Below are 24,753 nucleotides of genomic sequence, written 5' to 3' on the forward strand. Positions count from 1 at the left end.
GTAAGGATTATTTTTAGAAAAGATAATATTTATTTATTACAAATAACTATTTAACTAATTTTCTTAATTTACTTAAATTAGTTAATTGATTTTTATTAAACTGGAGTTGGTACTATTTGTCAGAAGCAAATAATACAAGTAAATTGATGCATTGCAGAAATATGGGCATTTGCTCCACTCTACTGTAATTTCTTGTATTCCCCAATCCTTGTCATCCTCTGAATTGGCATGTAAGGGAATGTTATTTGTTGTTACCTGTTAGAGCTTTTGTATGTTTTTACATATATATATATATGTATATATATAAAATCATCATCCAGTACCTGATATTTTTTCTAATCCTATTGTTTTTGTTTTGGCGTTCGTGGCTTAGCCCATTACAAAAGATGTTTTTTTCTCAGATCCGGGGTTTGAGACTCAAAAAAATTTAAGAAACTGAAATAATTTTTTCCTTAAATTTTTATTCTTCATGACTTTTGGATTTTCTACCATCACCAATACCAATTTTGTGAAATACTAGTGCTAAATTTGAAGGTAATTCTCATATCATGTCGTAAAATTTCTAAAATAACTTTATTGTATTCTAGTAAAAATCTAATAAACACACATTCTAATTGCAAAAGTTCAAATTAAAATTATCTAATAATTTTTAAATTTTATTCTTTTTATGTTAGACGAATGTATTATAAATCGTTAAGACTACTTGTAGAAAAATAAGCATATTTGAAATTATGTCAAAAAGTGCTTATAAGCGTGTGAATAAACGGAAAGAAAATTTTTCTCACATACTTGTATCATGTTCTATAAATTATAATTAAAAATCTATTTATAAATTATTTCAAATAAGAATACAATCATCATCATTTAAGTTATAAGGACCTCTCTTGTTTGTAATTTCTTTTTTTCCGAATGCACTTGTTTCTAATTTCTAATTAGAAGTAAAAGATACTTATAATTTTTCCCTGTTATATATTATTTTCTCACAACAATACAACCAAAACATATTTTAAAAATTGTAAATAATTAAAATTTTATTTGTTCTCATTTAAAAAACCGTTGCTCTTTTTCTTTCCCCCCTCCTTGCATGGTGGAGCGTGGTACACACGTTCATACAAGAGCGTCGTTTTCATATCACTGTCCTTTCTCTCTCTGCAAATACCCTCTACAGTTTACGGCTCAACGCTCAGTCGCTCACACAGTCACTCTCTCACTCTGTTTTATTTAGTTTTCTTTTTCTTTATTTTTTTTCAATACGGAAAACGGTTTCACCGTTTTGTGCTGTGTTGAAAAGAGGCTCTGTTTCGTTGAAAAGTTTCAGATCCCCTCTCGGATCCATCCCTCCCTCTCTCTTCTCTGCGTCTTTTGCTTTTTGGCTGTGATGGGGCCCTGTGACTCTGCATATCCTGCATGCCAGGCCTCTGCTCCTTGTTATTATTAAATCTTCACCAAGCAGCAATCCTCCTTCATCATTTTCCGCGTTCCATTTGCGCACTCGAAATTTCCTCCTTGATTTTTCTCTTCTCTCAAACTGTCTTCCTCTCTCTAGTCGCTTCGAGTATTCTGATTCCTGCTAATCCTCTACTGTTTGATCATGGCCGAGAATTTGGACGACGGTGAGTTCTGGCTGCCCCCGCAGATCCTCGCCGACGATGACTTAGTTATGGAGAAGCATGGCTGTTTCGGCAAGCCAAAGAACAACGACGCCGAACCTTTTCAGACTCTGTTCCCTTCCGAGTTCCCGTACGGATATGTGTCCCGTGGAGTTCCTTCTAACTTCAGTTCTCCGGTGGAGTCTGTGGTAGGCTCAAGCGAAACGGAGAGCGATGAGGAAGAACATATGGTGGCGTTAACTCGGCGTATGGCTTATTCCACCCTCGATTTGGAGTCGGAGTTCGGCCCCGGTCTTGACAAATCCAAGGTATGAAGCAGTTTATTAGTCTCTATTTGATTGCCTTTCGCTATATATTGCGCGCTAATAAGTTTTTCTTTGCTTTAGGGTATGTTTGTATCTGGTTCGCCTAAATCCACTCTGTGCACATTCGGGAGTGAGTGCGGATGCCGAAAAGGTTCTTCTAGCCATGGTAGCCCCACTAGTGCTTATCAGGTATCGTCTCCAGGGGCAACGTGGGATCTACTACGCGCAGCCGTTGGGGAAGTGGAGAAGATGAAGATGAATGAAGCTGGCTATGATTTTAACCATCAAAGAGGGCTCTTGGGACCTCCTTCCAGAAAGCCCTCTCCCGTGAACTTACCTGTGAAGAACTTCAATCCTGATGTTGGATTTTACAACCAAACAGGGCTTTCTCACCAGCAATTGCAGATAGCTCAAGTACGAACAGCCGTAGTTCTATGAGTTAATAGCCTTGTTTCGCATTTTTTGCTTATGCGTGTGCCTAATTTGTGTTTTACCTGTCACAGTTTCAGATGCTGAGGCAGCAACAGATGGCAAAAGTGGCTTCTGAAAGTGTGCTTAACCAACAGAGGCAGAGTAAGCAAGCGTTCTCAAACAGAGAAGTGAGGAGTAGCGAGGTTGTTGGTGGCGGCAGAAACACCGGTCGGCCTGTTGGTTTGTCTTCATCGGTATGGCCTTCGCTGCTGCCGGCGAAGCAGCAGCAGATTGGGTCTGGAATGAGAGCCGTTTTTCTTGAGAACCCTGCCGGTAAAAGGGAAAGTGCTGGAACCGGTGTCTTCTTGCCTCGTCGTGTTGACAATCCTGCGGAATCACGAAGGAAGCCAGGTGAAGTTTTGCTTTCTCAACTAGCTTCAATGAATATCATCAAAGTTCTTGCAATTGGTCGCATTGAAGCCCTGTTTTATGGCTTTGTTTGTCGTTAATCTCTGTCGCATGGGTGGTGGGCATTTAATTTTCTTTGATGGTAATGATTGTTAGTATGAATTCTAGTTGTGTTTTGTATTCATTGAGTGTGGTTTTTTCTCTCTGCAGCTTGTTCGACTGTGCTTGTTCCGGCTAGAGTTATGCAGGCCCTGAATCTAAAGTTCGACGAGGTGATTGGAGGCCAGCCTCCATATCAAGCTCGTTTTAATGGTTGTTCCCCCATGGACAGTGGTAATCAGATCTTGGCATTCTTTTCCTAAACTCAAATTGATGTACCCCTAATTGTTTTTTTTCCAACGATTAGTTGGTTGTTGGGATTGAAATATCTGTGCCTTTTGCAGATGCGCATGTCCCGAAGGTTCGTAATAACCATAACCTTCCTCAACAGAGTGGCTACCTTCGGCCACAGCAGCGGTCAGCGAGCAACGAGATCCGACTTCCCCCAGAATGGTCTTACTAATCTGAACTGAACTGGCTTTAGTGGTTTGCTGTAGGAACTAATTAATTTTGGGTTAGGAAAGCGTCATTAGGAATTAGGTGTTTTAGAGAACAGATAGTGTTATAGAGAAGAAGAAATAGCATAAAATAAAGGGTTCAGAAGGGTGTCTGGTTAAAGCTGAAGAGCACAGCAGTAGCTGCAGTGATAGCAGTAACTTTTGTTCTTTTTGATGGGCTCGGGGTAGTCAAAGGCGAGGACAAAAGCAGTGGATGGTATAATATGACTTCTGCCTTGTTTTGTTGTGCGGATAATAAGCAACTGGCAAGCCAAGCTAACGAAGCAGATAAAGCCAGTTTTTTTTTTTTTAATCTGAAGATAAAGCCAGTTAGGATTAAGGGAAAGCTTCAGCATTTTGTGACAGGGAGATTTATTTGTCTCATCAAAATACGCTCCCTTTTCTATTGTTGCGTCACAATGGAATCGGTGGCACAAAAATTATGTCACCAATTTCTGATTCTGTTCCTGTTTCACCCATTAGTTATATTAATAATATATGGAATTTTATCAATTTTTCTGTCCTCCAATTTCCTTTTGATTCATTTCTCACTGGGTCATCGGGTGAGTTTTTGTCTCTGTCTCTTCCTTTTCCCAACGAGAATCTTAAGATTTGAATGGATTAAAAATGTTTGATTTAATTTCATCTTTAAACTGTTAAAAGTGTTTTTCCCACTGCCCACTGGAGGTGCTGGTGTAATTCTCAGTGATTATGCGAGCAATGAACAAGGAACAACTCAAAAGGCCAAAAAATAACTTGGGGGAGAAGGAGCCCTCTGTTATTTTTAAAAAATGGGCATTAAAATATGGCCCTTTTGCTCCGCCCAAGACGGTGGCAGCTGGATATCTGGTGTAATGTCTACTCAGACTGATATCTGGTGTAATGTCTACTCACACTGACTGAACCCCTTAGGGTTAGGGCTTCAATTATGAGCCTCCCTTTAACTGTACGCAGTATTTATGGTTTGCCTTTTTTTTTTTTGGCTATAACGACATCTCTATATTTTTATAATGAAATGAGTACCACTCTTATTGATCAAAGAACCCATTAAATGAAAGGGGTAGGAAAAGGAAAGAGGGGGGAAGGCTCATGGGAAGGATAGATTCCAGAGGGAAGAAGTGTCTGGGGCAGACTTTACTTGTGAGGCAAGTCTCCTCTGCAATTGGGCTTGGGTTCGGCCACCATTGGGAGCTTTACACGTGTCACAAAATAAAGTGTGCTAATAAGTCGTTTTCATATCTGCACATTTTGCAAAGGCAGCAGATATCGTATCTCTGTCCAAAACTCACCTCTCGCCCTCTCTCTCACGCTGGCGGCTCCTCTGTAGTCTGTAGTCTGTACTGCTGACGGCACCCCCTTTTAAAAGAAAAGATAACCTAAACGACCAGCTCAGGGAATTTGGCCGTCTTTTATTAAAACAAAATTCTTGTAAATTATTTCCAATAAGTTAATCCAAACACCACTTTAATTAGATTAACTATATTTTGGTTTGATTAACTTCTAAATTTTCCTTTGAGCGAAAAAAACAAATGACTTTCATAATTACAGCTCTGTTTTTAATTAAGCGCACTATTTACCACAATTTATAAGCCGCGCGACTTTTCATAATTCATGAATATTATAGTTTGATTGGCTCATGATATTCTTTTCCTCAACAAACACGAATTAATTGAAGATCAAGTAAAATTAGATATTCTAGTCAGTCCAAAAAAAGCTAGATATTCTAGAGTTTTTGGATGTCTTAAAATTCTAGGGATGCGCTGCTATAGCATATTACCTCTAGTCCTAGTTGATTAATTTAAATAGATTAAGAAAAGAAATTAAATTAGTTATTATAATAAATAAATTTTTTAAAAAAATATCTTTGCTAATTAAATATATTAACTAGAATTATCATTATTAGAAGAGCTATCTTAAAAAAATACATAAATATGAAAGATAAATTAAATTGGAGTCTTGTATATAAGAACAAAATAAAAATTAAATGAGATCTTATATTAAGAATTAGTATTAAACTAATTTCACAAAGGATAAGATGATGCAAAATCAGCCATTAGTAATCGAAAGAGAGAATCTGCGTTTACTAACCTGGCTTTGCGTTTGATTCAGAATAAAAAAGACACAGGAGTCAGCGCTAAAATTCTGAAAAGAACAGTAACCAAATCATACGAAAACCCCATGCTACATTCAGCAGATTCACATTATTAAATACTTACTATAATACTAGTACGTAATATTTTCATGAAACAATCCTTGGACTAAGCCGAATTCATGGCAACGGGAAAAAACCCAATAATCATTATCCAATTATAACGAAATCCATCAAACAGGCTTTGTCGTGAACCTGGAAATAATTGCCGGAGATGGTGAATTGCGATAAATTTATGAGTAAAAAGGGGGAAAAAAACAGAGGGCATATAACCAGATTCGTGATGTAGAGTCTCCAGTTAGCTACTGATTAAATGAAAGCTTCCAATCATTCATCAAATTAACTTAATCCAAAAGATAAAGCCTACAGATTCATTGCCGCCAAAGCTGCAAATTTCCCAGAATTTCATCCATAGACGAGTGCAGGGTTTGAAGGATTTGTATAAACAAGAAGTCTATAATGAGAACCAGAGGTAGTATATATGAACTTTTCAGTTGGAGCGGCGAATATGGGTCGGCCTGATTTCCAAGAATGAGGGGTTTATAAAAAACTGTACTTTGGGCTTGGGCTTTAAAACCCTAAAGAATGGGCTTGAAAACGGGCTAGCTTATCAGCATTTTTGTTTAAAATATTTAAGGGGTGTTTGGATAAGATCAAAACCATAGTTTCAGAAGTACTTTTACGGTATACGAAGCAAATATGTGGAGGAGATTGCCTCGATTTGCAAAAAGTGCTTCTGAAAAGTGATTTAAGGGCATCCAAACACCCTTTTAGTTTTAAATGGCAAAACCCCGTCTAGCTTGCTATTATAGGTTACAGAAAGGTAGTCCTGGAGTCAGACGGAAGGTTGGCGAGCGGTCTGGTGAACATGCAAATTCAGAACTTCGTGGCCGATATTCTAGCTAAGGATTGGTTATCTTCTTCCTCCTTTTTGGACGTGCGTCCGCCTTATTTGCAGACCTGAAATTGACAAAAACCGAGGTCCAATTTAAATTAGTTTATAAATAACTTTTTAAATCATGATTTACGAAATACTGAGATAAACATATAAGAAAAGTTTTGTTACAGTTTATGTGAAATGTGTTTATAAGTGATTTCTAACGCTCTACCAAATAGGGCTTGTATCTCCCTTATTTAATTACTACCTCCAATCTTTAATATAAAATTTTGTTTGATTTTTATTTTGGTCATAATTTTAGAATTCTAATCCATTTTATCTCTCATATTTATATATATTTTTTTCCTACATAGTCCTTATAATAATGAGAGTTCTAGTAATAAACTTGATTATCAATGATATTTTAAAAAAGATAATACATATTTATTACAAATAATTAACTTAATTTATTTTTTTAATCTACTCAAATTAAGTTTGACCTTCTTGATTATCCGAATCTTTGTAATCATTCATATTCGTAACTTGTTTCTATTTTGAAGTCTTCCCCTGTTTACTAGTTTCCTCCCTTTTCATTTTCTTTGTTATTTTTTTTGACGGGTAAATTTAGATGCTGTTAACTTGCTTTATTTATGTTATCCCCTGTGTTAATTCCTGTGTGGGAGTAGATGAAATAACAAACATTCCTTGTGTTATGCCATAGCTCATTGACTGCTAGAGAACACTGAAGATAAAAGTGTCTCATACCCTGCAACTTCTCCTTTGTCACCGGCGTGCTGAAGGATGGGACTTGAGAGTTGAACTCTGGTTAGAATTTTCAATTAATCACTTTGGGCTAGTGTAAGATTATGTTATAATTAATATATTATATACTAATACATGCTCATCTTATTAGGGGTGTTCATGATGCCCGGTCGTTCAAGCAACCCGAAACTGAAAAAAATTCACCCAACTCGGCAAAAACAAAAGAGGTACTTTTGGGCTGGGCATATCATGGGCCGGATTAGGCTGTGGGCACAGTATAGAGCCCTGCTTGTTTGGTTTTGCCCGTAATATATAAATATATAATATATTTTAACTATTATTTTTTCCATTTGCCCTAGCCACTCCTTCTTGTTAGTGGACTCCTTTTCTCTTGCTATCCGCTGCCCTCCTTGGAGGAGGGTGCTTTTTTTTTAATTTAAAAAAAAATCTAATACCTTAAAAATATTTTTTCAGTGTCATTTCCTATCCTAAATTAATTGTTAATACACTCAGCAAGGTAAAATATTTTTTTGGTAGCACTCAATATTTAACACCCAGCATTCTAAGATATTTCTTAGTAGCACTCAGTATTGTAACATAATTTTTGGTTCACTTAGCAGGTTAAAATATTTTTTAGTAACATCTTCTATGCAATATCTAACATACTGCGGTATTTTTTTTAGTAGCATTAACTATTAAGTATCTTGAGCTAAATTTTATGAAAAATTACTTTAAGATACTAAATGCTATTAAAAAATTACTTTAAGGTGTTGGATATACTAAATATTAATTTATGATATTAGGTGTTATTAGAAAAATACTTTAATATAATGGGTATTACTGAAAAATTTTTAGGATATTGGAGGCTATTAAAAGACACAGAGAGTTAGACATTGAGTACTGTTAGAAAAATATTTTAAAGTAGTAAGTGTATTAAAAATTCATTTACAATACTCAATCGGATATACCCATTTTCTCGTACCACTCTTTCGATACATAATCGAATTGTTTTGAAAGATTTTCGCGTATCGAATTCGAAGTGCCATGTTATTTTATGATAGTGAATTTTTGTTTTTCACTCAAAATGCTGCAACTTTGAGGGTAGAGCCGTAGAGGGAGGAGGGCAGCGGATGGTTAGGGAAAAGAAGAGAAGCCGCGTCCCTGGTTCTTTTGTTCGCCGCTCTGCCCGCTCACTCGAAGTCTCCACTGTCTAGCGATAGCAGCGACTCCCTCCTCTCTCCCCATCTCTCTGCAATCTCCATCTCTCATTTCAGTTCAAGCTTTCGATTGCTCACTCCGTCTCACGTCCGTCATCTATCTCAGACGGGAACACATCAACGCGAGTGCACACTAACTCTCGTCTACCTCGTCCGTCTGTCCTCCTTAATTCTTTCTCAGTCTCCCCGCGCCACTCGTTTCAGGTGCTCTCTCTGTCTCTCGTCGATTTCATCTCAGGTTGTATTTCTTTCTATTTTTTTAATAAGTGTGGATGCTGATAGTTAATTATATGGACGACAATAATAAAATAGCTTTGAAGCTTGAGGTAAAAATTGGAAGTTAGTGGATAGAAATCGTTGGGGTGAGCGTAAAATTTTGTTTTGAGTCAAAGCCAGGAACTTTTCTTATGAATAAGTTGAATAAGGCTTGTGAATTACAGCTGATACTATGGGCCTCCGCCGTAACTGATGCTATACTTTTCTATTTTGAGTCGAAGTTAGGAACTTTCGTGTTTAATTGTTTATATCAAGATTGTTGTTTGCTGGAACTACTCTCTTCATTGTAACTGATGGTTCATTAAGACATTAATTGATTGATATTTCTTTTATATATTATATATGAAGCTTGAGTTCAAGTTGTTTAGCGCGCATATACACATATATGGAAGTCATCTTTAAGGATGTCTGGCTTTAAAAAAGAAGGGACGGATGGAGAAGTCATTTTCAAAATTGAATATGTTGGGGAAGACAGACAATGAATAAAGTGAACAAAGTAACTATAAAATTCTGCTTTGACCCTTTTTGGCTTGTGAATAGATGAAATCAATCCTAGCTGCTGATTTGTTGTGTCTTCTTTTTTAATTTCTTTTTTGTCTTAGGCAGATTTTCTTATGCATCAATTGTATCAGCTGGTCTGTTATGAATTGTGCTCTGTATCCGTATTTTTGTATCAAATACTGATGCAATTGTCTTCCTTTTTGTTGGCTTATACTACTATAAGATGATCTTATTGTAGTATAAATGACAATTTTGCTGATGCTACCTATATCGGTTTTATCATAACAAATCTTTAATTAGTCGTTACGTAACTACTGGGAATGAATATTTGGGTTCGTTGTAAATGTTTTCTCTACTTTCTCTATTACGAGGCATTTTAAGTTTATTGTTATTGTGTTTTCATGGAAATACATACTTTGTAGTTATGTGGGTTCAAGTTCTCTAATAAGTTTGAGTGGGAATATGAGTAGGGGATTTGAAATTTTGAACCCCTCCCATATGACCCTGATGATCTAATATTAAGGGAAGCTGTTGTTTCTTGATGTGTGAAGATTTCCAGTCTGTACTAGTGTCAAAGGTTTCGCACAACTTTTGTATGTGCAAGAATGGTGGGTCTATCCCTTGGAGAAAAGCAATTCATACAAGGTGGTATTGCTCAGGACATCCGCTCTGATGGTAGAAAGAGGCTGACGTATCGACCCATCTATGTTGAAACCGGTGTTATTCCTCAGGTGGTGCATGAATGAATTGAAAGAGTAATCTGACTTTTTCACCCTAGGGTTTTTCATGGCTGCCTGACCATGTGGATTTTGCATGCTCTATGTTGTATTAATTTCTACATTTGATGGACTTCATGGCAGGCAAATGGTTCAGCAAGAGTCAGAATGGGTGCCACCAATGTCATTGCCAGTGTGAAGGTATTTTATGGTTTTAGGACAGATTTTTGCTTTAGGACTCAGCTTCCTTTTGTATCACTGTATTAGCCACTTAAGCTTGTTTTTAGCCATTTTACTAAACCATGATATGTATTGGCCTAAGTGCAGGCTGAATTAGGAAAGCCAAGCTCATTGCAACCTAACATAGGGAAAGTCTCTATACATATCGATTGCAGCCCCACTGCAGCACCAGCTTTTGAGGTTTTATATTCAACTCTGCTAATCATATAATTTAACTTCAATTCCCATGAGCATTTTAACAAAGCAACCATCGCTGAAAATTTACCAGGGGAGTAGGGTTCAGGTTCGCACGAACTAGGGGACATTATTTGTCATTATTCAGTTAATATAAGCATCTTTGTTTTTTTTTTTTTTTTTTGGGGCTACACCTGTAACCTGTTTATCCCTTTATACTTCAATATAGGGTAGAGGAGGTGAGGAATTGTCAACAGAACTGTCAAATGCTCTTCAACGTGTCTCTTGGGTGGTAAAAGTGGAGCAGGTCTGTATTCATTTTACCATATGCTTTCCCTCCTGTATTATTTCTTTCTATTGAAATTTGAATTCTTGCTCTTAACTGCTAGGCTATTTTCTTAGGTGCTGGAATTGATCTCTCCTCGCTGGTGGTTGTGGAGGGAAAAATTTGTTGGGATCTTTACATTGACGGGCTCGTTGTCAGCTCAGATGGAAATTTGTTGGATGCTCTAGGAGCTTCCATTAAGGTAGCAGTCTTTACTGTTCAAGCTATTGTGAGCCTGGAAGGCGACGATGTTCAGTTTTTGGCACACAACTGCAAATTAGTATTTCTTATTGTCCCGTTACGCTGATAAAATTGATGCTTATTAATTATCAAATTTTTTCCGTGCATCAATTTTGAGCTGTTGATGATAGGACGCGTATCTTGACAGCGGAAAAGTTGTGGAATGTAATAACCTTTTGTTTGTAGTAGCATCTGGCAATGCTCAGAAGTTTCCAAAACAAATACAATACCGAAAACAGTTATTGGACTTGTATTTTTCCACATTTATTTTCCTTTTTATGGTTTAAAGAATACATTGTCATTGCTAGAGGCATTTATGGAGGACGTGATGCCTGTTTATTCCTGTTATTCTTTCAGGCTGCTTTGAGCAATACGGGCATCCCAAAAGTCCAGGTCGCTGCAGGTGCATCAAGTGATGAGCAACCAGAAGTTGACATTAGCGATGAAGAGTTTCTGCAGTTTGACACATCTGCAGTCCCTGTTATAGTTACCCTGACTAAGGTCATATTCTTCTCCTCATCTACTAGGATGAAGTACGATCACTTACAGTATTTTTTTGTGTGTGTGTGTGTTTTTTTTTTTTTTTGCATATATATTCTCACCTTCATATTGGACATATCACGAAGCTTTAAATTACATTGTAAACATTTTTGACCAAAAACAAAAAAAATTACATTGTAAACATACATATCATGTTAGGTTCAGTGTTAGTGGTCCGTACCATGTCCATGTTAGATAGCTCTCCCATCCTATATTTACCGTATATTTTGACAAGAATTCTTACATTGGCACTTGATTGTAGGTAGGTAGGCACTATATTGTTGACGCCACTTCAGAAGAGGAATCACAAATGAGTTCTGCTGTATCCATTTCTGTTAATAGGAAAGGGAACATCTGTGGTATAACTAAACGAGGAGGTGCAGGGTTGGATCCTAGCATCATTCTTGATATGATATCTGTGGCCGAGCATGTGAGCGAGCAGCTAATTAACAAGTTGGATTCGGAAATAGCTGCTGCTGAAGCTGAAGACGAGTCCTGACATCCTTGGAACATTAATTTTTAAGTGATTAACTTCCCCTCCGTTCCTTTAGCCTAAGCCATTCACAAGGTTAAGTGTCTTTCATAGCTGAGCAAAAGATTTCTCTTGGTTACATAGCTCAACAAAAAGTCAATGCTGTTAGTAGTTACAAGATAGCAACTAAAGAAGCTGAAGACCGGTTATTACATACCATGGAGTCTTCAATCTTGTGTAAGCTATATACTTAGATAGCTGGCATTAATCTTTAAGCGATCGACTTCAGTTTATGTATCCCCCGCGTTTATGTCTGAAATACCGTCATTCGAAAGGTTAAAATGTATACTAGATTTGGATTCAACATGTTGTATGGGCGCATTGTGTTCCAAGTCTCTTTTTGCAACTCAGGACGGGTGTAAAGTGCAGAACCGTGGAAGTAATGAATGCGTAAATCCGTCGCCTCATAATTCCCATTTCATTGAGGGGGATTTAGTTATTCTTTACTGTAACCCCAGACGGTGATCTGTTATTTTTACTTAACATGAACTTAATTTAAAAAATTGAAATTGTGAAAAAGGTCCATGATAATTATAAAATCAATATAGTACATATAAAAGTATGAAGAAAAATATTACCATAAAACATTTGCGTGAGCAAGAAGGAAGATAAAAGACATGAAGGTTCAGATGGGACGAACTCACCAGAGGATTCACATGAAGCTGCACACGATGCCCCTCAAATGTATGTTATTTAAATATAATTGCTCAAGCTAAAAGGTATGCGTTTCGATTATTTGAACCTTCATACTATTTAGTGTATGTTGATTATGATTATTGCACTTATAATTTGAGTGAATTTGCCAGTTGTTTGCTTTAAATATTGTGATTAATTTTTCATAAAGCCAGCTTTTCCTTTGGTGATTAAAAGGGTGTTTGGCAAGATGACAAGACACACTTCTTCATATATTTATTTTATATACCGTAAAAATATTTTTAAAATCATGTTTGGTTTTCATTCAAATAACACCACAGTCATTCATGTGGGTGATTCTCCGGCAAGAGTGAAGCTTTTGGCTTGGACAAGAATAAAGTTGGTGTCTCACTTTCTTTCAAGCGCTTTACACAGAGAGAATAGATTTGATCATAAGCACAAATAAATTATTGTTAGATTTCATTTTCTTGGCAGCTCACAATTCTTGAAAGGTTACAACAAAAACCAGACATGGGAAGAGATGGATTACGAGGGAAGCCATTGCCGATCGACCTGTCTGAGTTACTACAAGTCGGATGTCTTACCAGGGTCGGACCCGGCCTTCTTTCTCCGGATCGCCTGAGTACCGAAGACCAGGAAACCGATGACGTGACCGACAATGGCGACGACAAACACGCCGCCGTTAAATGACATGACGGCCAGCATGACCATGTAGGAGAGGCCGGTTCGAACGCCGTAGATCGCCGTCTTGAGCACCCCAGCAACGACGTCGTTCTTGCCGGGCTTGAACTTCACCATATCCGTGAAAGAAAGCCACTCAACCAGCACAGCCATGGTGAAGACCAGCACCAAAGACAGACCGTACATGACGGGGTTATCTCCAGGCCAGCACGGGAAAAGCACGTATGCCTTGTGGCCCCAATATAACGTCGTGTGTATCGGGATCCGCCGTCGGCCCAGCCTCGCTGCCACTGTTGAGTTGTACGGAGGATCCGTCGGCGCAGCTTCCATGGCGTTGTTTGGAGTTATTTTCTTCCTCTTGTAATTATCTCCGCGATGTGCGTGTAGGGGGAAGAGAGTGACTTGTATATATATACACGCGCACACATATGTTTAGGAAGGAAGACATTAAAAGTGTGAGCTGATGAACATGACAGAAGATATGATTCCTTTAAAAACATTGTTCCATAATTCGTCTGCAAGCAAGCACAGGTTATGTTGGCAGAAAAAAGCGGAAATAATACGGAGAATCGGAAGGTAGGAAAAGGCTATGCCCCGCATTATCATATTGATGAATTTTGTTTAAAGGCGTTTAGTAGGGAGCATTTGTATAATTTTATAAGGAAAAATTTAAGCGCCAACATTCTAACTGGCCATTCCAAATTTCAACGAGTCATTTGCATTTCACGGAATCATAAAATCATGATAGGACGAAACAAATGAATTGAGACTCTGATTTTAAGTTGCGATTTTGGCTCAAAAAACATTTACGGAGGGATAATTTGATCATCAATAAGATTCTTACATAGACAGCGGGATTTGGACTCACAAGTCACAACTTTACAGGCTATGAATTATCTTCTTACCAACTAAATTAGTTTTGTTGGCTGAATGGAATGTATCTTGTTTCATCATATTCATGTGAAATCTTGATTCCAAGTTCCAACGTGAAACTTTCTTTCCCTCTTATCCACTAAAGATTACTTTTTTACTTAACTTACAAAAAAAATAATATCAAATGAAAATATGATAACTTGATCAAAACCATGTCCAGTTGCGGTTTACGCATTGAATCTTAAGCTAGTGTGCTTTGACTGATGCAATGCCGGTGCGGCGGTGCCCAACCCCAATCTATAAAGTAGAAACATTGAATGATGCGAGGTGAGCTGAGCAAAATTTTATCAGTAAAATCGTGCTTTTCCCTCCATGTCGTTATGGAAGAGAAGCAAAGATCAATCTTTCCCAAAGAAGATAAACTCATTGTTGTAGCCAGCGAGTAGAATCATACCCGACTCAAACAAAATGGGACACTGCCACTCTCATTATCTGAGCTCAAATGATCGGATAGATCGAAGGAAGAACGACAAACAAAATCATTGAACTTCAATATTTTAAACTTCATTTCACGACATGACAGAGCAAAACTGTACGAGGCAGGTTCAGATGCAGCATGGATTCATTTATTCATCAAAATGCTATAGCTGTTACAGATTATGTGTACAGTAAGGCCATGTCGCACGTGTAGCTTAAAAAATGAGTGAGTTCTTCTGAGTATGAGAGTGAAGCATCAGCAAAACCCAAAGCAAAATTGGGAAAGAGAATGTCAGGAGTAAACTTTGAAGAATTCACAAGTCTATTGGGGAAGCATGATGAATACAAATAAACCACTGGCCATCAATCCTCTCAAACACATTTGTCACAAACTGTCCTCCCCATCTTCCTCCTTTTGTCTTTACGAATTCCATGCATGTGACATATCCCATATCCCCTCTAGCATGAACCTTAATGTCTTCTAGCTTAATCTCCAACGGGAATTCATAGTTGGCCCACACAAAATTCCAGCTCTCTATAACATCATCATAACCAGATATTCCTTTCAAACCAGGGTGGACACAACATACCTCATCCCTTCTGGCCCAAAGAGCTTGCATTGCTGCAAGATCCCCAGTCCTAAATGAATCGTAAAACCGGCTGTTGGCTCCCAATACAGTCGTCTTGATGTCTTTCTGAAGGTTCTTCAGAGCATCTCTGATTTCTGCTGCTTTAGCATAGTTCTCTTCTGCAATGGCATTATGCAGCTCCTCCTCCAAAGTCTGCTCATCCAGTGCAATGCTCTCACTGCTCAACATACTCTCTGAGTCTTCTCTTTTTACTCTCTCTAGTCTCCCTGACAGAAAACTAGAAGATGGGTCAGATAAATGCTATGGAAGCTTTAGTATAAAATCAACAATGAACCGTGAAAACTTTGTTGGATTCAGAAAAACATAGTTAGACGTCTGCTGTCAAGTTCTCCAATTAAAACATGACATCTGGATAAAATTCTTCAAACAGCCCAATCTTAGGGCGTTGACTTGGATAAAAGATATTCAGATATCATGTCTCCATTGGAGAACTAGGCGCCTGACACTTCAAATCCGTATCTGAATTTTGTTTTGCAGAAAACTGAACCGAAGCAGAATCAAGAAAAAGGCCAACAATTTCATTGGTCGTTCGTTAAAATCTAGTCGTCATATCATCAGCAAATTCAAACACAAATATGAACTACTTTGTCTTAAGCAAAATAGACTTACTCAATCTTCCAAGGCTTTTGCCTAACACTAACTTGTTTTTCGTCAAGGAAGGCAGAGAAACATGTTGAAGCTTCCCAAAGCTATTAATGAATGAACCGGGCAAGAAATTAAACTCTTTTGTGGTAGAAGAAAGTCCCTTCACAAACAAAAATCCAAAATCAATCCATATACACTCAGAGAACATGCTGATCTGAAGCAACTGGGAGGGAGGGAAAAAGACAAAAAGAAACATAATTTTCAGCGATATATTAAATAAAATTTTTTGCGGTGTAATCAACCCAGCTATTAAGAAACTTGAGTAGATACGAATTATAATATTATATCCCATATTCCAACAGAGTCAACAATCAAATCATCGAAGCAACAAGAGTCATGGAACTTGAAGATTAAATTCTGCCAAAATATCAAGTATTCATGTCCAAACTCAACACTTCAATTAATCATTCAATAGGTTCGTCAGAACCCAAATCCTCTTCCATCATTGCACAGGAGTTTCTGAAAAGTGAAATATTTGAGATGCTTCTCATAGCGATAGAGCCATTAGAAGTAAGTTTTTAGGGGAAACAGAAATGGAAGCTTACACTGAAGGTGAAGGTGGCAGTTCCTTGGAGCGCCATAGATGAAACTACGAACCGGATCTCCAGAATTAAGGTGCCAGTGACACAGGAATAGGGTTTATGGAAAGTGGAAACCCATCCGATCACGATCGGGCAAGGAGAAGCAATGGTAGCTCGCCAACCCACTCATCAATGAAACGCACCGTTCTCATAAAAGAGGAGAAACCGCAGCCGTTCGTCTCAATATAATCTGGCCGTCCATTCTTATCTCATGGAATGCTGGAGGACGAAGGTGGCGATAGTCAATAATGGCCCCGAGATGCGGACCCAGCTTGATAATCCTGGCATTAATTGTTCTTTTTTATAAAAAAATAATTTTATTTGACACAAATAAAATGATTCTATAAAAAATTTGGCTAATTTGAAAAAAAAATCTAAATAATCCTGGCATTATTCAACAACAATATTTATTGGCAAGTTTTCTTTTTCCAATTATTGGCAACTGCTTTTAATCAGACAAAAATTAAAGTAACAGGTTTTTTTATTAAAATGAAATTTGTTGTGTTTTTTAACCACAGATGTCTTCCCCGTTACAACTTACAAAAGATTGGGAAGCTTATCGTTATATTGATTTGAAAATTGTCGTCAAAAGGTCAGTTAATTGTTGCACTCCTCTTTATGGTGCTTTTTTATGGTTAGGGCATAAATTCAATTTGTGTGGACAAAAGGGGGCGTGAGTTTAGAAATTTTTTTTTTCAGTGATTCAAATTAAGTTTATAGAACGTAACTAAACATTTAAATTAAAAAATTGAATGCACTTGCCCCTTATAAAACCAGGAAAAAAAAAAAGAACGCGCTTTAATTAATTTAAAAATTCAACTGTGTGTGTAATTTAAATATGTTCTTATACAATGTGTAATTTAAACATTTTTGCCAGTATAATTGGCACTTTTTTCTGCCTGAAAATGATTCACATGTGGATATGGTTAATGTAACAATTGTTTTTGGAAAATCCTGTACGAAACACTGTTAGGCACTAAATGTGAGAATCTTTCTGAGCGAGAATTTTAATCTTGATTCGCTATATTATAAGAGACTAATTTTTTTTGTTAAACCCAACTCCGTAGGTATAGCGAATATATTTCAATCATACTAATACAATGCCCGGTGAAAAAAAATTAATCTAATACAATAATATTTTGGATCGTAAGATATGGAATGATCTATTAGACTATTGGGCCGGATTTCCTGACCCAAACTTTTATTGGGCAACTGAGAAGAATGTTATCAACCTGTTGGGCTAGCCCAACTTTAAAATATTTGTTCCTCGGAAGGACTTTGGGCTATTTGGAGTAGACGGCAACAGCGGAGGGGAAACAACCAACATTAGTTTTGGAAAGTAAAAACTCATCATTTCTAATAACATTTTCCATGAAGCTGCCCTAACCTGCTCATTCACACCTGATAATATGATTGTGTCTTCTCACATAGCGATGTCTAAAAAATTCAAAATAACTTTTAAAATTTCTTGGAATTATTCAACTTCAATGAGCTTAGCCCATTTGTTGTAAATGGCCATCAAGAAGACCATTTGGGAGGAAATCTCCAGTGTTATGGTATTCAGTTATCAGCCAAATAAAAGCTGATATATTGCAACCCAATCTTCAAAATCCAGGTTCAGCTTACTCTCACCGTCAACAGTATAAATTGAGAGGGGCAACACCTTGGTGCCATTGAGGAAGCCCTCCAGTTTATGTCCCTTGATAGGGAGAACATGTGTTTGCCATACCAGATAATTCGTTCCATCCAGCTTGATAGAGCAACTTTGATTGATGCTATTTCCAGACTGTTGCTTTGGTAATGCAGCAGTAAAGGCAAGTGATTCGGACTCAGAAGATGTTTTGGAGGCTGTGGAATTCTCAATGGAGCTTTTAGCCATGGTAGTTAACCCTAGCACTCTGATACCAAAAAAAGTAAATTATGATATTTTATAAACCATTTTTTTTTCCAAATTTTGCATGTATTATTATGAACTGTGTAAATCATTATTTCAACAATTTGAAACTTATTCATTTACGTTTATAATAATAATTTTTTAAAATATTATAACTGAACTATGATTTTTTTAAAAAAAAATTGGATTTGGTCATCTTGTTTGGTTAGTTGGATTTTCCTTGTATTTTCATTTTTTTTTTGGCTTGTTAGTTGGGCACGTTATTGGGCTCCTGATCTGGGAAAGCCCAATAACGTCTGGTCCAGGTAACTGTTAACCGGAGGAATAAATAACAAATTGTCATTTTACCAAAAATAAAAAAGAACAAAGATGAAAACGGATATGTGCAAGAAGTGAATCCTGCGCTCACCCCTATTCAGACTTTTTTTTAGTCATTATTCGTGATAATCTCATAATACTTTTTTTTTTCCCTATATGATTTGATTTGAAAATTGTCGCTCAAAACTCAGTTAATTGTTACACTCCTCTTTATGATGCCTTTTTTGTGGTTAGGGTATAAATTCAATTTGTATGGATAAAAGGGGGCATGAGTTTAGGCTTTTTTTTCTTTCAGTGATGCAAATTAAGTCTATAGAATGTATCTAAACATTTAAATTAAAAAATTGAATGCACTTGCCCCTTATAAAACCAGAAAACAAATTGAACGCGTTTTAAATAATTTTAAAATTCAATTGTGTGTGTGTGTGTGTAATTTATGTATTTTCTTATACAATGTGTAATTTAAACATTTTTGCCAGTATAATTGGCACTTTTTTCTTCCTGAAAATGATTCACATGCGGATATGGTTAATGTAACAATTGTTTTTTTGGGGAAAAAAAACCATTCAATCCATTATAGATATAGCGAATAATATTTCGATCATACTAATACAATAATTTTTTGGACCGTAAGATATGGAATGATACTACTCCGGTCTTAATTATAAGACTTTTTTTTATAGACTACAAATGAGGTTTTATCATTAGAACTGAAAGTAATATTAGACTATTGGGCCGGATTTCCTGACCCAAAAGGTTATTGGGCAATGTCAGCCGAAAATGATTAACCTGTTGGGCTAGCCCAACTTTAAAAAATTTGTTCCTCAGAAGGACTTTGGGCTATTTAGAGTAGACAAAAACAGTGGAGGGGGAGCAACCAATATTAGTTTTGAAAAGTAAAAAGCAAAAACTTATCATTCCTAGTAACATCCATGAAACTGCCCTAACCTACTCATTCACACCTAATAATATGATTGTGTCTTCTCACATAGCGATGTTTTAAAAAGTCAAAATAACTTTTAAAATTTCTTGTAATTATTCAACTTTAATGAGCTAACCCATTTGTTGTCACCTTCATAAAGTTATTCTGTGATATATGTTGTGTGGAAAATGGCCATCAAGACAGTCCCAAAGCCTCTTTTTTCCAACTAAGCCTCCACCATCTCTATTTTTATTTCAAAATCAATTGTTTCGACCTTTTCTGAATTCAAATTATAGTCTCACTTTTTTCATAGCAACTTATCCAGAATCGGACCTAAATCCATTACAAGGAATATTATTTTTCAAGAAAATTAATTTTTAATCAAGTCGCAGTAATTTTTTTTGATGTCATTATAATTTTTTTTTATTTTTAATAAGATCTCTATAATTTTCTCTTATCACGTGCCTGCAGTTTAATCTGATTTTTATATGGGAACATGATTGATCATTTACAACTTCATTTTCCTTTTTTCTTGACCTTTTTTTTTGGGTCAAAACCGTCAAATTGACCATTTGTTTTTGATTCTATCAATTCTTCTGTTATATGCAGATGCATAACTCGTGCTCTACTTTCGTCGTTTCTTTCCTCTTATTTGTTTCTCCTCATAATTCAGCAATAAATATTATCTCTCGTACTTAATATAAGAATTAGCTGACTAATTTAGATAAATTGAAAAAATTTATTAAGGTAGTTATTTGTAATAAACAGGTGTTGTTGCTCCAAAAATACTCTTGTTAATCATATATATTAGCTAAACTACCATTTGTTGAAATTTTTAACATGTACAACTATTACAATGAATACTTAAAAAAAATAGATAAATATAAAAAACAAAATGAATTAGAGTTTTATATTTAGTATCAAATTAAAAGTCAAAATAACTTTTACATTAAACATCCCGAAAATAATAAGAGTATTATACATGAAGTAACGAGAGAAAGTCAAAATTCATTTCAATATTAATACGTGAAACTGATTTTATTGTTATTATTAATCTATGAATAATTATGTACTTATTGCAATTTAATATCGTATTGCCACCTGTTAAAACTGAATATATTTAGTCGTTTTATTCGAGGAGAAAAGGTATTACCAAGTATAAAAAGCTGCACCAAAATCTAATTATTTATAAATATCAAGTGGGACAAAACAGGGGAAGATGATTTAGCTGACATATGCAAGAGGATATTTCTTTGAATGTGAGAAGTGTGAATGGAATAATGGAACATATGCTTTCTAATTATATAATTTGTTGTATAAAATTGTAACGTATGACAATATAAACATAATAAAGACAACAATGAAATGAGAGTGGGAAGCGAATAAAATTATCCTCTACTTTAAAGCTATCTTCCTTCCTGAATTTAATATATCTTCAAAAGTTAAATGTTTAAATTGCAAGTGTGCGTGTGAATTCTGAGTTTTGTGCAGATATTTTCCTTTTTTTTTTTTTTCCATCTTTACAACAATTAATCTCCTATTGTATATTAGTCTATTATTTTATTAATCAAGTATAAGTGATTTTTTTTTTTACATTTTAGCTTTTCCTGCCAGTAATTCCTTTAGACTTTATATGATGTCTCTAAGTAATGTCTAAGAATTTTAAGTCATGTATACACAATATTTTTAATTTACATGATACACGCTATATATATCTCGCACAGTTACTAGGAGATATATAAAAATCAATTAAAAAATTGTTTGTAAATAGTTTGAGCATTTAATGCAGGGAGGAGATCACGCAGGTAAGATTTCACTGCGTTAGATTGTCTGGTGTTTCGATTAAAAAAAAATTATAATTTTAAAAATATTTTTATAATATATGAAATAAATATATAAAAAAATTTACCCTAATTTATAAAAAATGTTTTTAAAAAACATTTTTGAAATTCCGTGTTATGATAGATCATAGATGGGACTTGGGACCTGGGACTTGGGAGGGTTGACTGGGAAGGAACGTGGGAGAGAGCTCAGGAAACAAATAGGAGGGAAAGTGAATTCAGAAGTTGCAACGTAAATCTTGAACTCTAAAATGTGCAGACCAACTTTAACATGTTTGGTATTGTTGATAAGAAAGTACAGGGGAATTAAATTCCTCTTAAATGGCAATGCATACAATCTGGCCCTCACAGCCGTTTAGGTTATTGTTTGTTATTACTATAATATTATTCTCTTTTACGCTTCTTTCACCACTCACTGCCACCATTTTTGGTTTTAGTTCAGTACAATTGCTGCCTTCCTTCTTTTTTTCCTGCCCAAAATATATACAGTAATAATTCAAATTATTAGTACTTCATTACTCCTCCGGTCCTAATTATAAGACCCAATTGACTTATTTGAGGAGATTAAGGAAGTAAGTTAAGTTGGTTATTTATAATAAATAAGTGTTGTCATTCCTAAAATATCCTTGCTAATTAAGTATATTGGCTAAAACTATCATTATTAGAAGGATTATCTTGGAAAAAAATGCATAAATATAAGAGACAAAATGGATTGGGTCTTATAATTAGGACCAAATAAAAAGTCAAATTGGGTCTTATAATAAGGACCGGAGGAGTATTAGATAGAGTTTGGTCCCCTGCCATCCACTTTAATTTTAAAAAAAATTCGCATTTATTTATTTATCATCTTTTTGTTTCAGCAACAACTCATTAGTATGTTAAATTAAAGTGAAAAAAACTAACACAACCTTTTTTCTTGGTAGAGAAAAAACTAACACAACTTAATTTCTAGGAAGGGTAATAATGTTTAGATTTTTTTTTTAATATGATTTTTGAATGGGCATTTCCGATTGTATAATTCAAGGATGTGAGGGCAAGTGGACTTGTTACCGTTCGCCAGGTGGACGGCTTTAGGCAGCTCACCGTCCAATTGTCGGTTGATATCACACCTGGTTCGAATTTCCGTCAGTGTCCCCATCATCTGTATCAAATCATCTCAAATCTTCCCTATTTTGACCTTTTTATCAGTTCAAAGTTAAAAAAATATCATGGCTAAATCAAAGATATTCGTTAATAAAGATTAGGATAAATATAATTTTGGTTCTTGACGTTTGAATTCATTTTGTTTTTTATCTTTTAAATTTTAAATTAACAGTTTTAGTCATTGGAATTTAATATCTTAAAACGTTAGTTCGTGACCATATAACAATGTTCAAATTTACTAAAGTGTTATCAATAATGTTAAAAGTGGTGATGTTGACTCACCAAATGATATCTAACTAGATCTTGTATGAATAATTGAATATAATGCAGTGAATAACTCCTAAAACAATAGTGAAAAAAAAAGAGAGGGGTTAAACAGCTGTATTTTGAGGATTTGTTCTTTTTTAACCCTTCTATTATTCACATAAAATCCACTTAAGTTTCATCTAACGAGCCCTACATCATACTTTAACGCTGCTGTTTGATACTTTGAGGACCAACGTTTTAAGACGAACTAACTTTTAGGAACTAAAATCATATGTTTAAAATTTAAGGTATTAAAATTAAAATAAATCCAAATTTCAGTGAAAAAAATTATATTAAATCCTAAAAATTACCCAGTACGTCATTCAAGTTAGAAAAAGATCAGACAACAAACACTTCACCACAACCATCACTGTGAGGTGGTAAGGAAAAAAATAATTACAAAAAAAAAATCATTAGAGGACGATTAATGACAAAAGGAAATATCACTCAATATTATTTACAACTCATTTTTTTAATCAAAACATTTTTGAGATTTAATCATCGTTGAATTAAACTTTTGTGATTCCATTTCCCGTGAATTCCTCAGAAAACTTTTTCAAAGATGCCCAAGCGAAGAGAGCATAAGGTTGATGCTGAATAGGTTTGGGAAAAAGAAGAATATTGGGAATATAGAGCCGAGTAGGCGTATCTATTGCTTGCTTCACCATCATCCAATTTTGACAGAAAGGAATAATAACTCAAATGTTGCATCTTGCATGCCATTTCACAATCCCATCAAACCTCCACGCGTCATGGCCCCCCTAAGTTACACCAAACTTGTTGGCTTTGGGTCACCCTTGCGGTCAGTATTTCTTAGCTTCTCCAAGTACTATCCTCGCTTCTCACACAAGTGCTCATGTATACTATTTTAATAGGAGAATTATAATAAGATTAAAAAAAATAATTATAAGGTAAATTTTAAAAGTTATCATTTTTTATTTTTAAAATTTGTTATTACAGGTTGTTTAGGTTATTATTGAGACATTTTAGTAATTATTTTTCTTTCTTAAGATTTCATTATAATTTTTCCTACTTTAATTCTTTAACATAACAATTAGTTGACTTAGTCAAGTGGATTAAAAAAATTAATTAAATTATTTATTTATAGTAAATAAGTATTATCTTCCATAAAATTTCTTTGTTGAGTATGTATATTAGCTAGAATTCTAATTTGATGAAACATTTAACGTGCGTGACTATAATAATGACTATCTTGAAAAAAATAAATAAATGTAAAAGATAAAGTGAATTGAGATCTTATTATTTAAAACTAAATTGAATATTAAATTAGCTCTTGTATTAAATATCAGAGGTAGTATAATTAAAAAAAATTACAATAAAGTCTTAAAAAAATTATGAAGATAAACCAATTTGCTGTGATAAATATTAGTGCAAGAAATGACTACAAGATCATGCGCTCACCTGTATTGAGACTTTTTTTTAGTCATTATTCGTCATGATCTCATAATACTTTTTTTTTTTTCCCTATATGATTTGATTTGATATGTTGGGTTTGTTCTTATTAGATTGATCAATTCAATCTTATTTTTAAATTATTGGGATTGACAAAATTATTCACGGCAATCTCAAATACGGAGAATTCCAGAATTGTTGAAAAAATACTTTAACAATAAAATTACACAAGAAAAAAACTACTTTAAAATAATAAATGTTCTAAAACTTAATTTAGAATATTGATAGGCTAGTGAAAAAAATATTTGATGTCATGCAACTTAAACTTTTTTTTTTAAAAAAAATGAAATATCATTAAACCGGGTAAAACGAGAATTACGTAATTACAATTAAAATACTGGAAGATTCTGCCGAGGATTCTGTCACTACGTTGGCTGGCATGGGAGAGAAAGGAAAAGAATTGGCGTTTAGGAAAA

The 24,753-nt window shown here is 35.1% G+C and overlaps 3 protein-coding genes and 1 pseudogene across 3 annotated transcripts; 2 read left to right on the forward strand and 2 right to left on the reverse strand.

The window, feature by feature from the left end:
- Nucleotides 1-1,322: 1,322 nt before the first annotated feature.
- Nucleotides 1,323-3,670, forward strand: LOC114741139 (uncharacterized). Its single transcript, XM_028929391.1, has 5 exons — nt 1,323-1,918; nt 1,997-2,329; nt 2,419-2,737; nt 2,945-3,067; nt 3,178-3,670. Exons 1-5 carry the CDS (start codon nt 1,592-1,594, stop codon nt 3,294-3,296), a joined length of 1,221 nt encoding a protein of 406 aa, XP_028785224.1. The 5' UTR covers nt 1,323-1,591; the 3' UTR covers nt 3,297-3,670.
- A 4,563-nt stretch (nt 3,671-8,233) lies between these two features.
- LOC114741138 (exosome complex component RRP42-like) lies at nt 8,234-12,183 on the forward strand (annotated as a pseudogene).
- An 843-nt stretch (nt 12,184-13,026) lies between these two features.
- On the reverse strand, nt 13,027-13,555 carry LOC114741140 (copper transporter 6-like). Its single transcript, XM_028929394.1, has one exon. The coding sequence runs from the start codon at nt 13,542-13,544 to the stop codon at nt 13,098-13,100; it is 447 nt and encodes a 148-aa protein (XP_028785227.1). The 5' UTR covers nt 13,545-13,555; the 3' UTR covers nt 13,027-13,097.
- Nucleotides 13,556-14,629: 1,074 nt separating this feature from the next.
- Nucleotides 14,630-16,032, reverse strand: LOC114741141 (uncharacterized). The gene is made up of 2 exons (XM_028929395.1): nt 15,824-16,032; nt 14,630-15,420 (listed from the first exon to the last, which is right to left on the reverse strand). Exons 1-2 carry the CDS (start codon nt 16,005-16,007, stop codon nt 14,879-14,881), a joined length of 726 nt encoding a protein of 241 aa, XP_028785228.1. The 5' UTR covers nt 16,008-16,032; the 3' UTR covers nt 14,630-14,878.
- Between the last annotated feature and the right edge of the window lie 8,721 nt (nt 16,033-24,753).

The sequence above is a fragment of the Neltuma alba genome, unplaced genomic scaffold (assembly GCF_004799145.2).
Source record: "Neltuma alba isolate B1F8T4 unplaced genomic scaffold, ASM479914v2 tig00003288_pilon, whole genome shotgun sequence".
Classification (NCBI taxonomy): domain Eukaryota; kingdom Viridiplantae; phylum Streptophyta; class Magnoliopsida; order Fabales; family Fabaceae; genus Neltuma; species Neltuma alba.

Bases quoted from the DNA above. Each gene is read 5' to 3' on its own strand.
- LOC114741139 (XM_028929391.1), top strand. From the start codon at position 1,592: ATGGCCGAGAATTTGGACGACGGTGAGTTCTGGCTGCCCCCGCAGATC. The intron at 1,919-1,996 runs GTATGAAGCAGT...TCTTTGCTTTAG, and splicing joins CCGGTCTTGACAAATCCAAG to GGTATGTTTGTATCTGGTTC. The intron at 2,330-2,418 runs GTACGAACAGCC...TACCTGTCACAG, and splicing joins AGCAATTGCAGATAGCTCAA to TTTCAGATGCTGAGGCAGCA.
- LOC114741140 (XM_028929394.1), bottom strand. From the start codon at position 13,544: ATGGAAGCTGCGCCGACGGATCCTCCGTACAACTCAACAGTGGCAGCG.
- LOC114741141 (XM_028929395.1), bottom strand. From the start codon at position 16,007: ATGTTCTCTGAGTGTATATGGATTGATTTTGGATTTTTGTTTGTGAAG. The intron at 15,421-15,823 runs GTAAGTCTATTT...GTTTTCTGTCAG, and splicing joins CAAAAGCCTTGGAAGATTGA to GGAGACTAGAGAGAGTAAAA.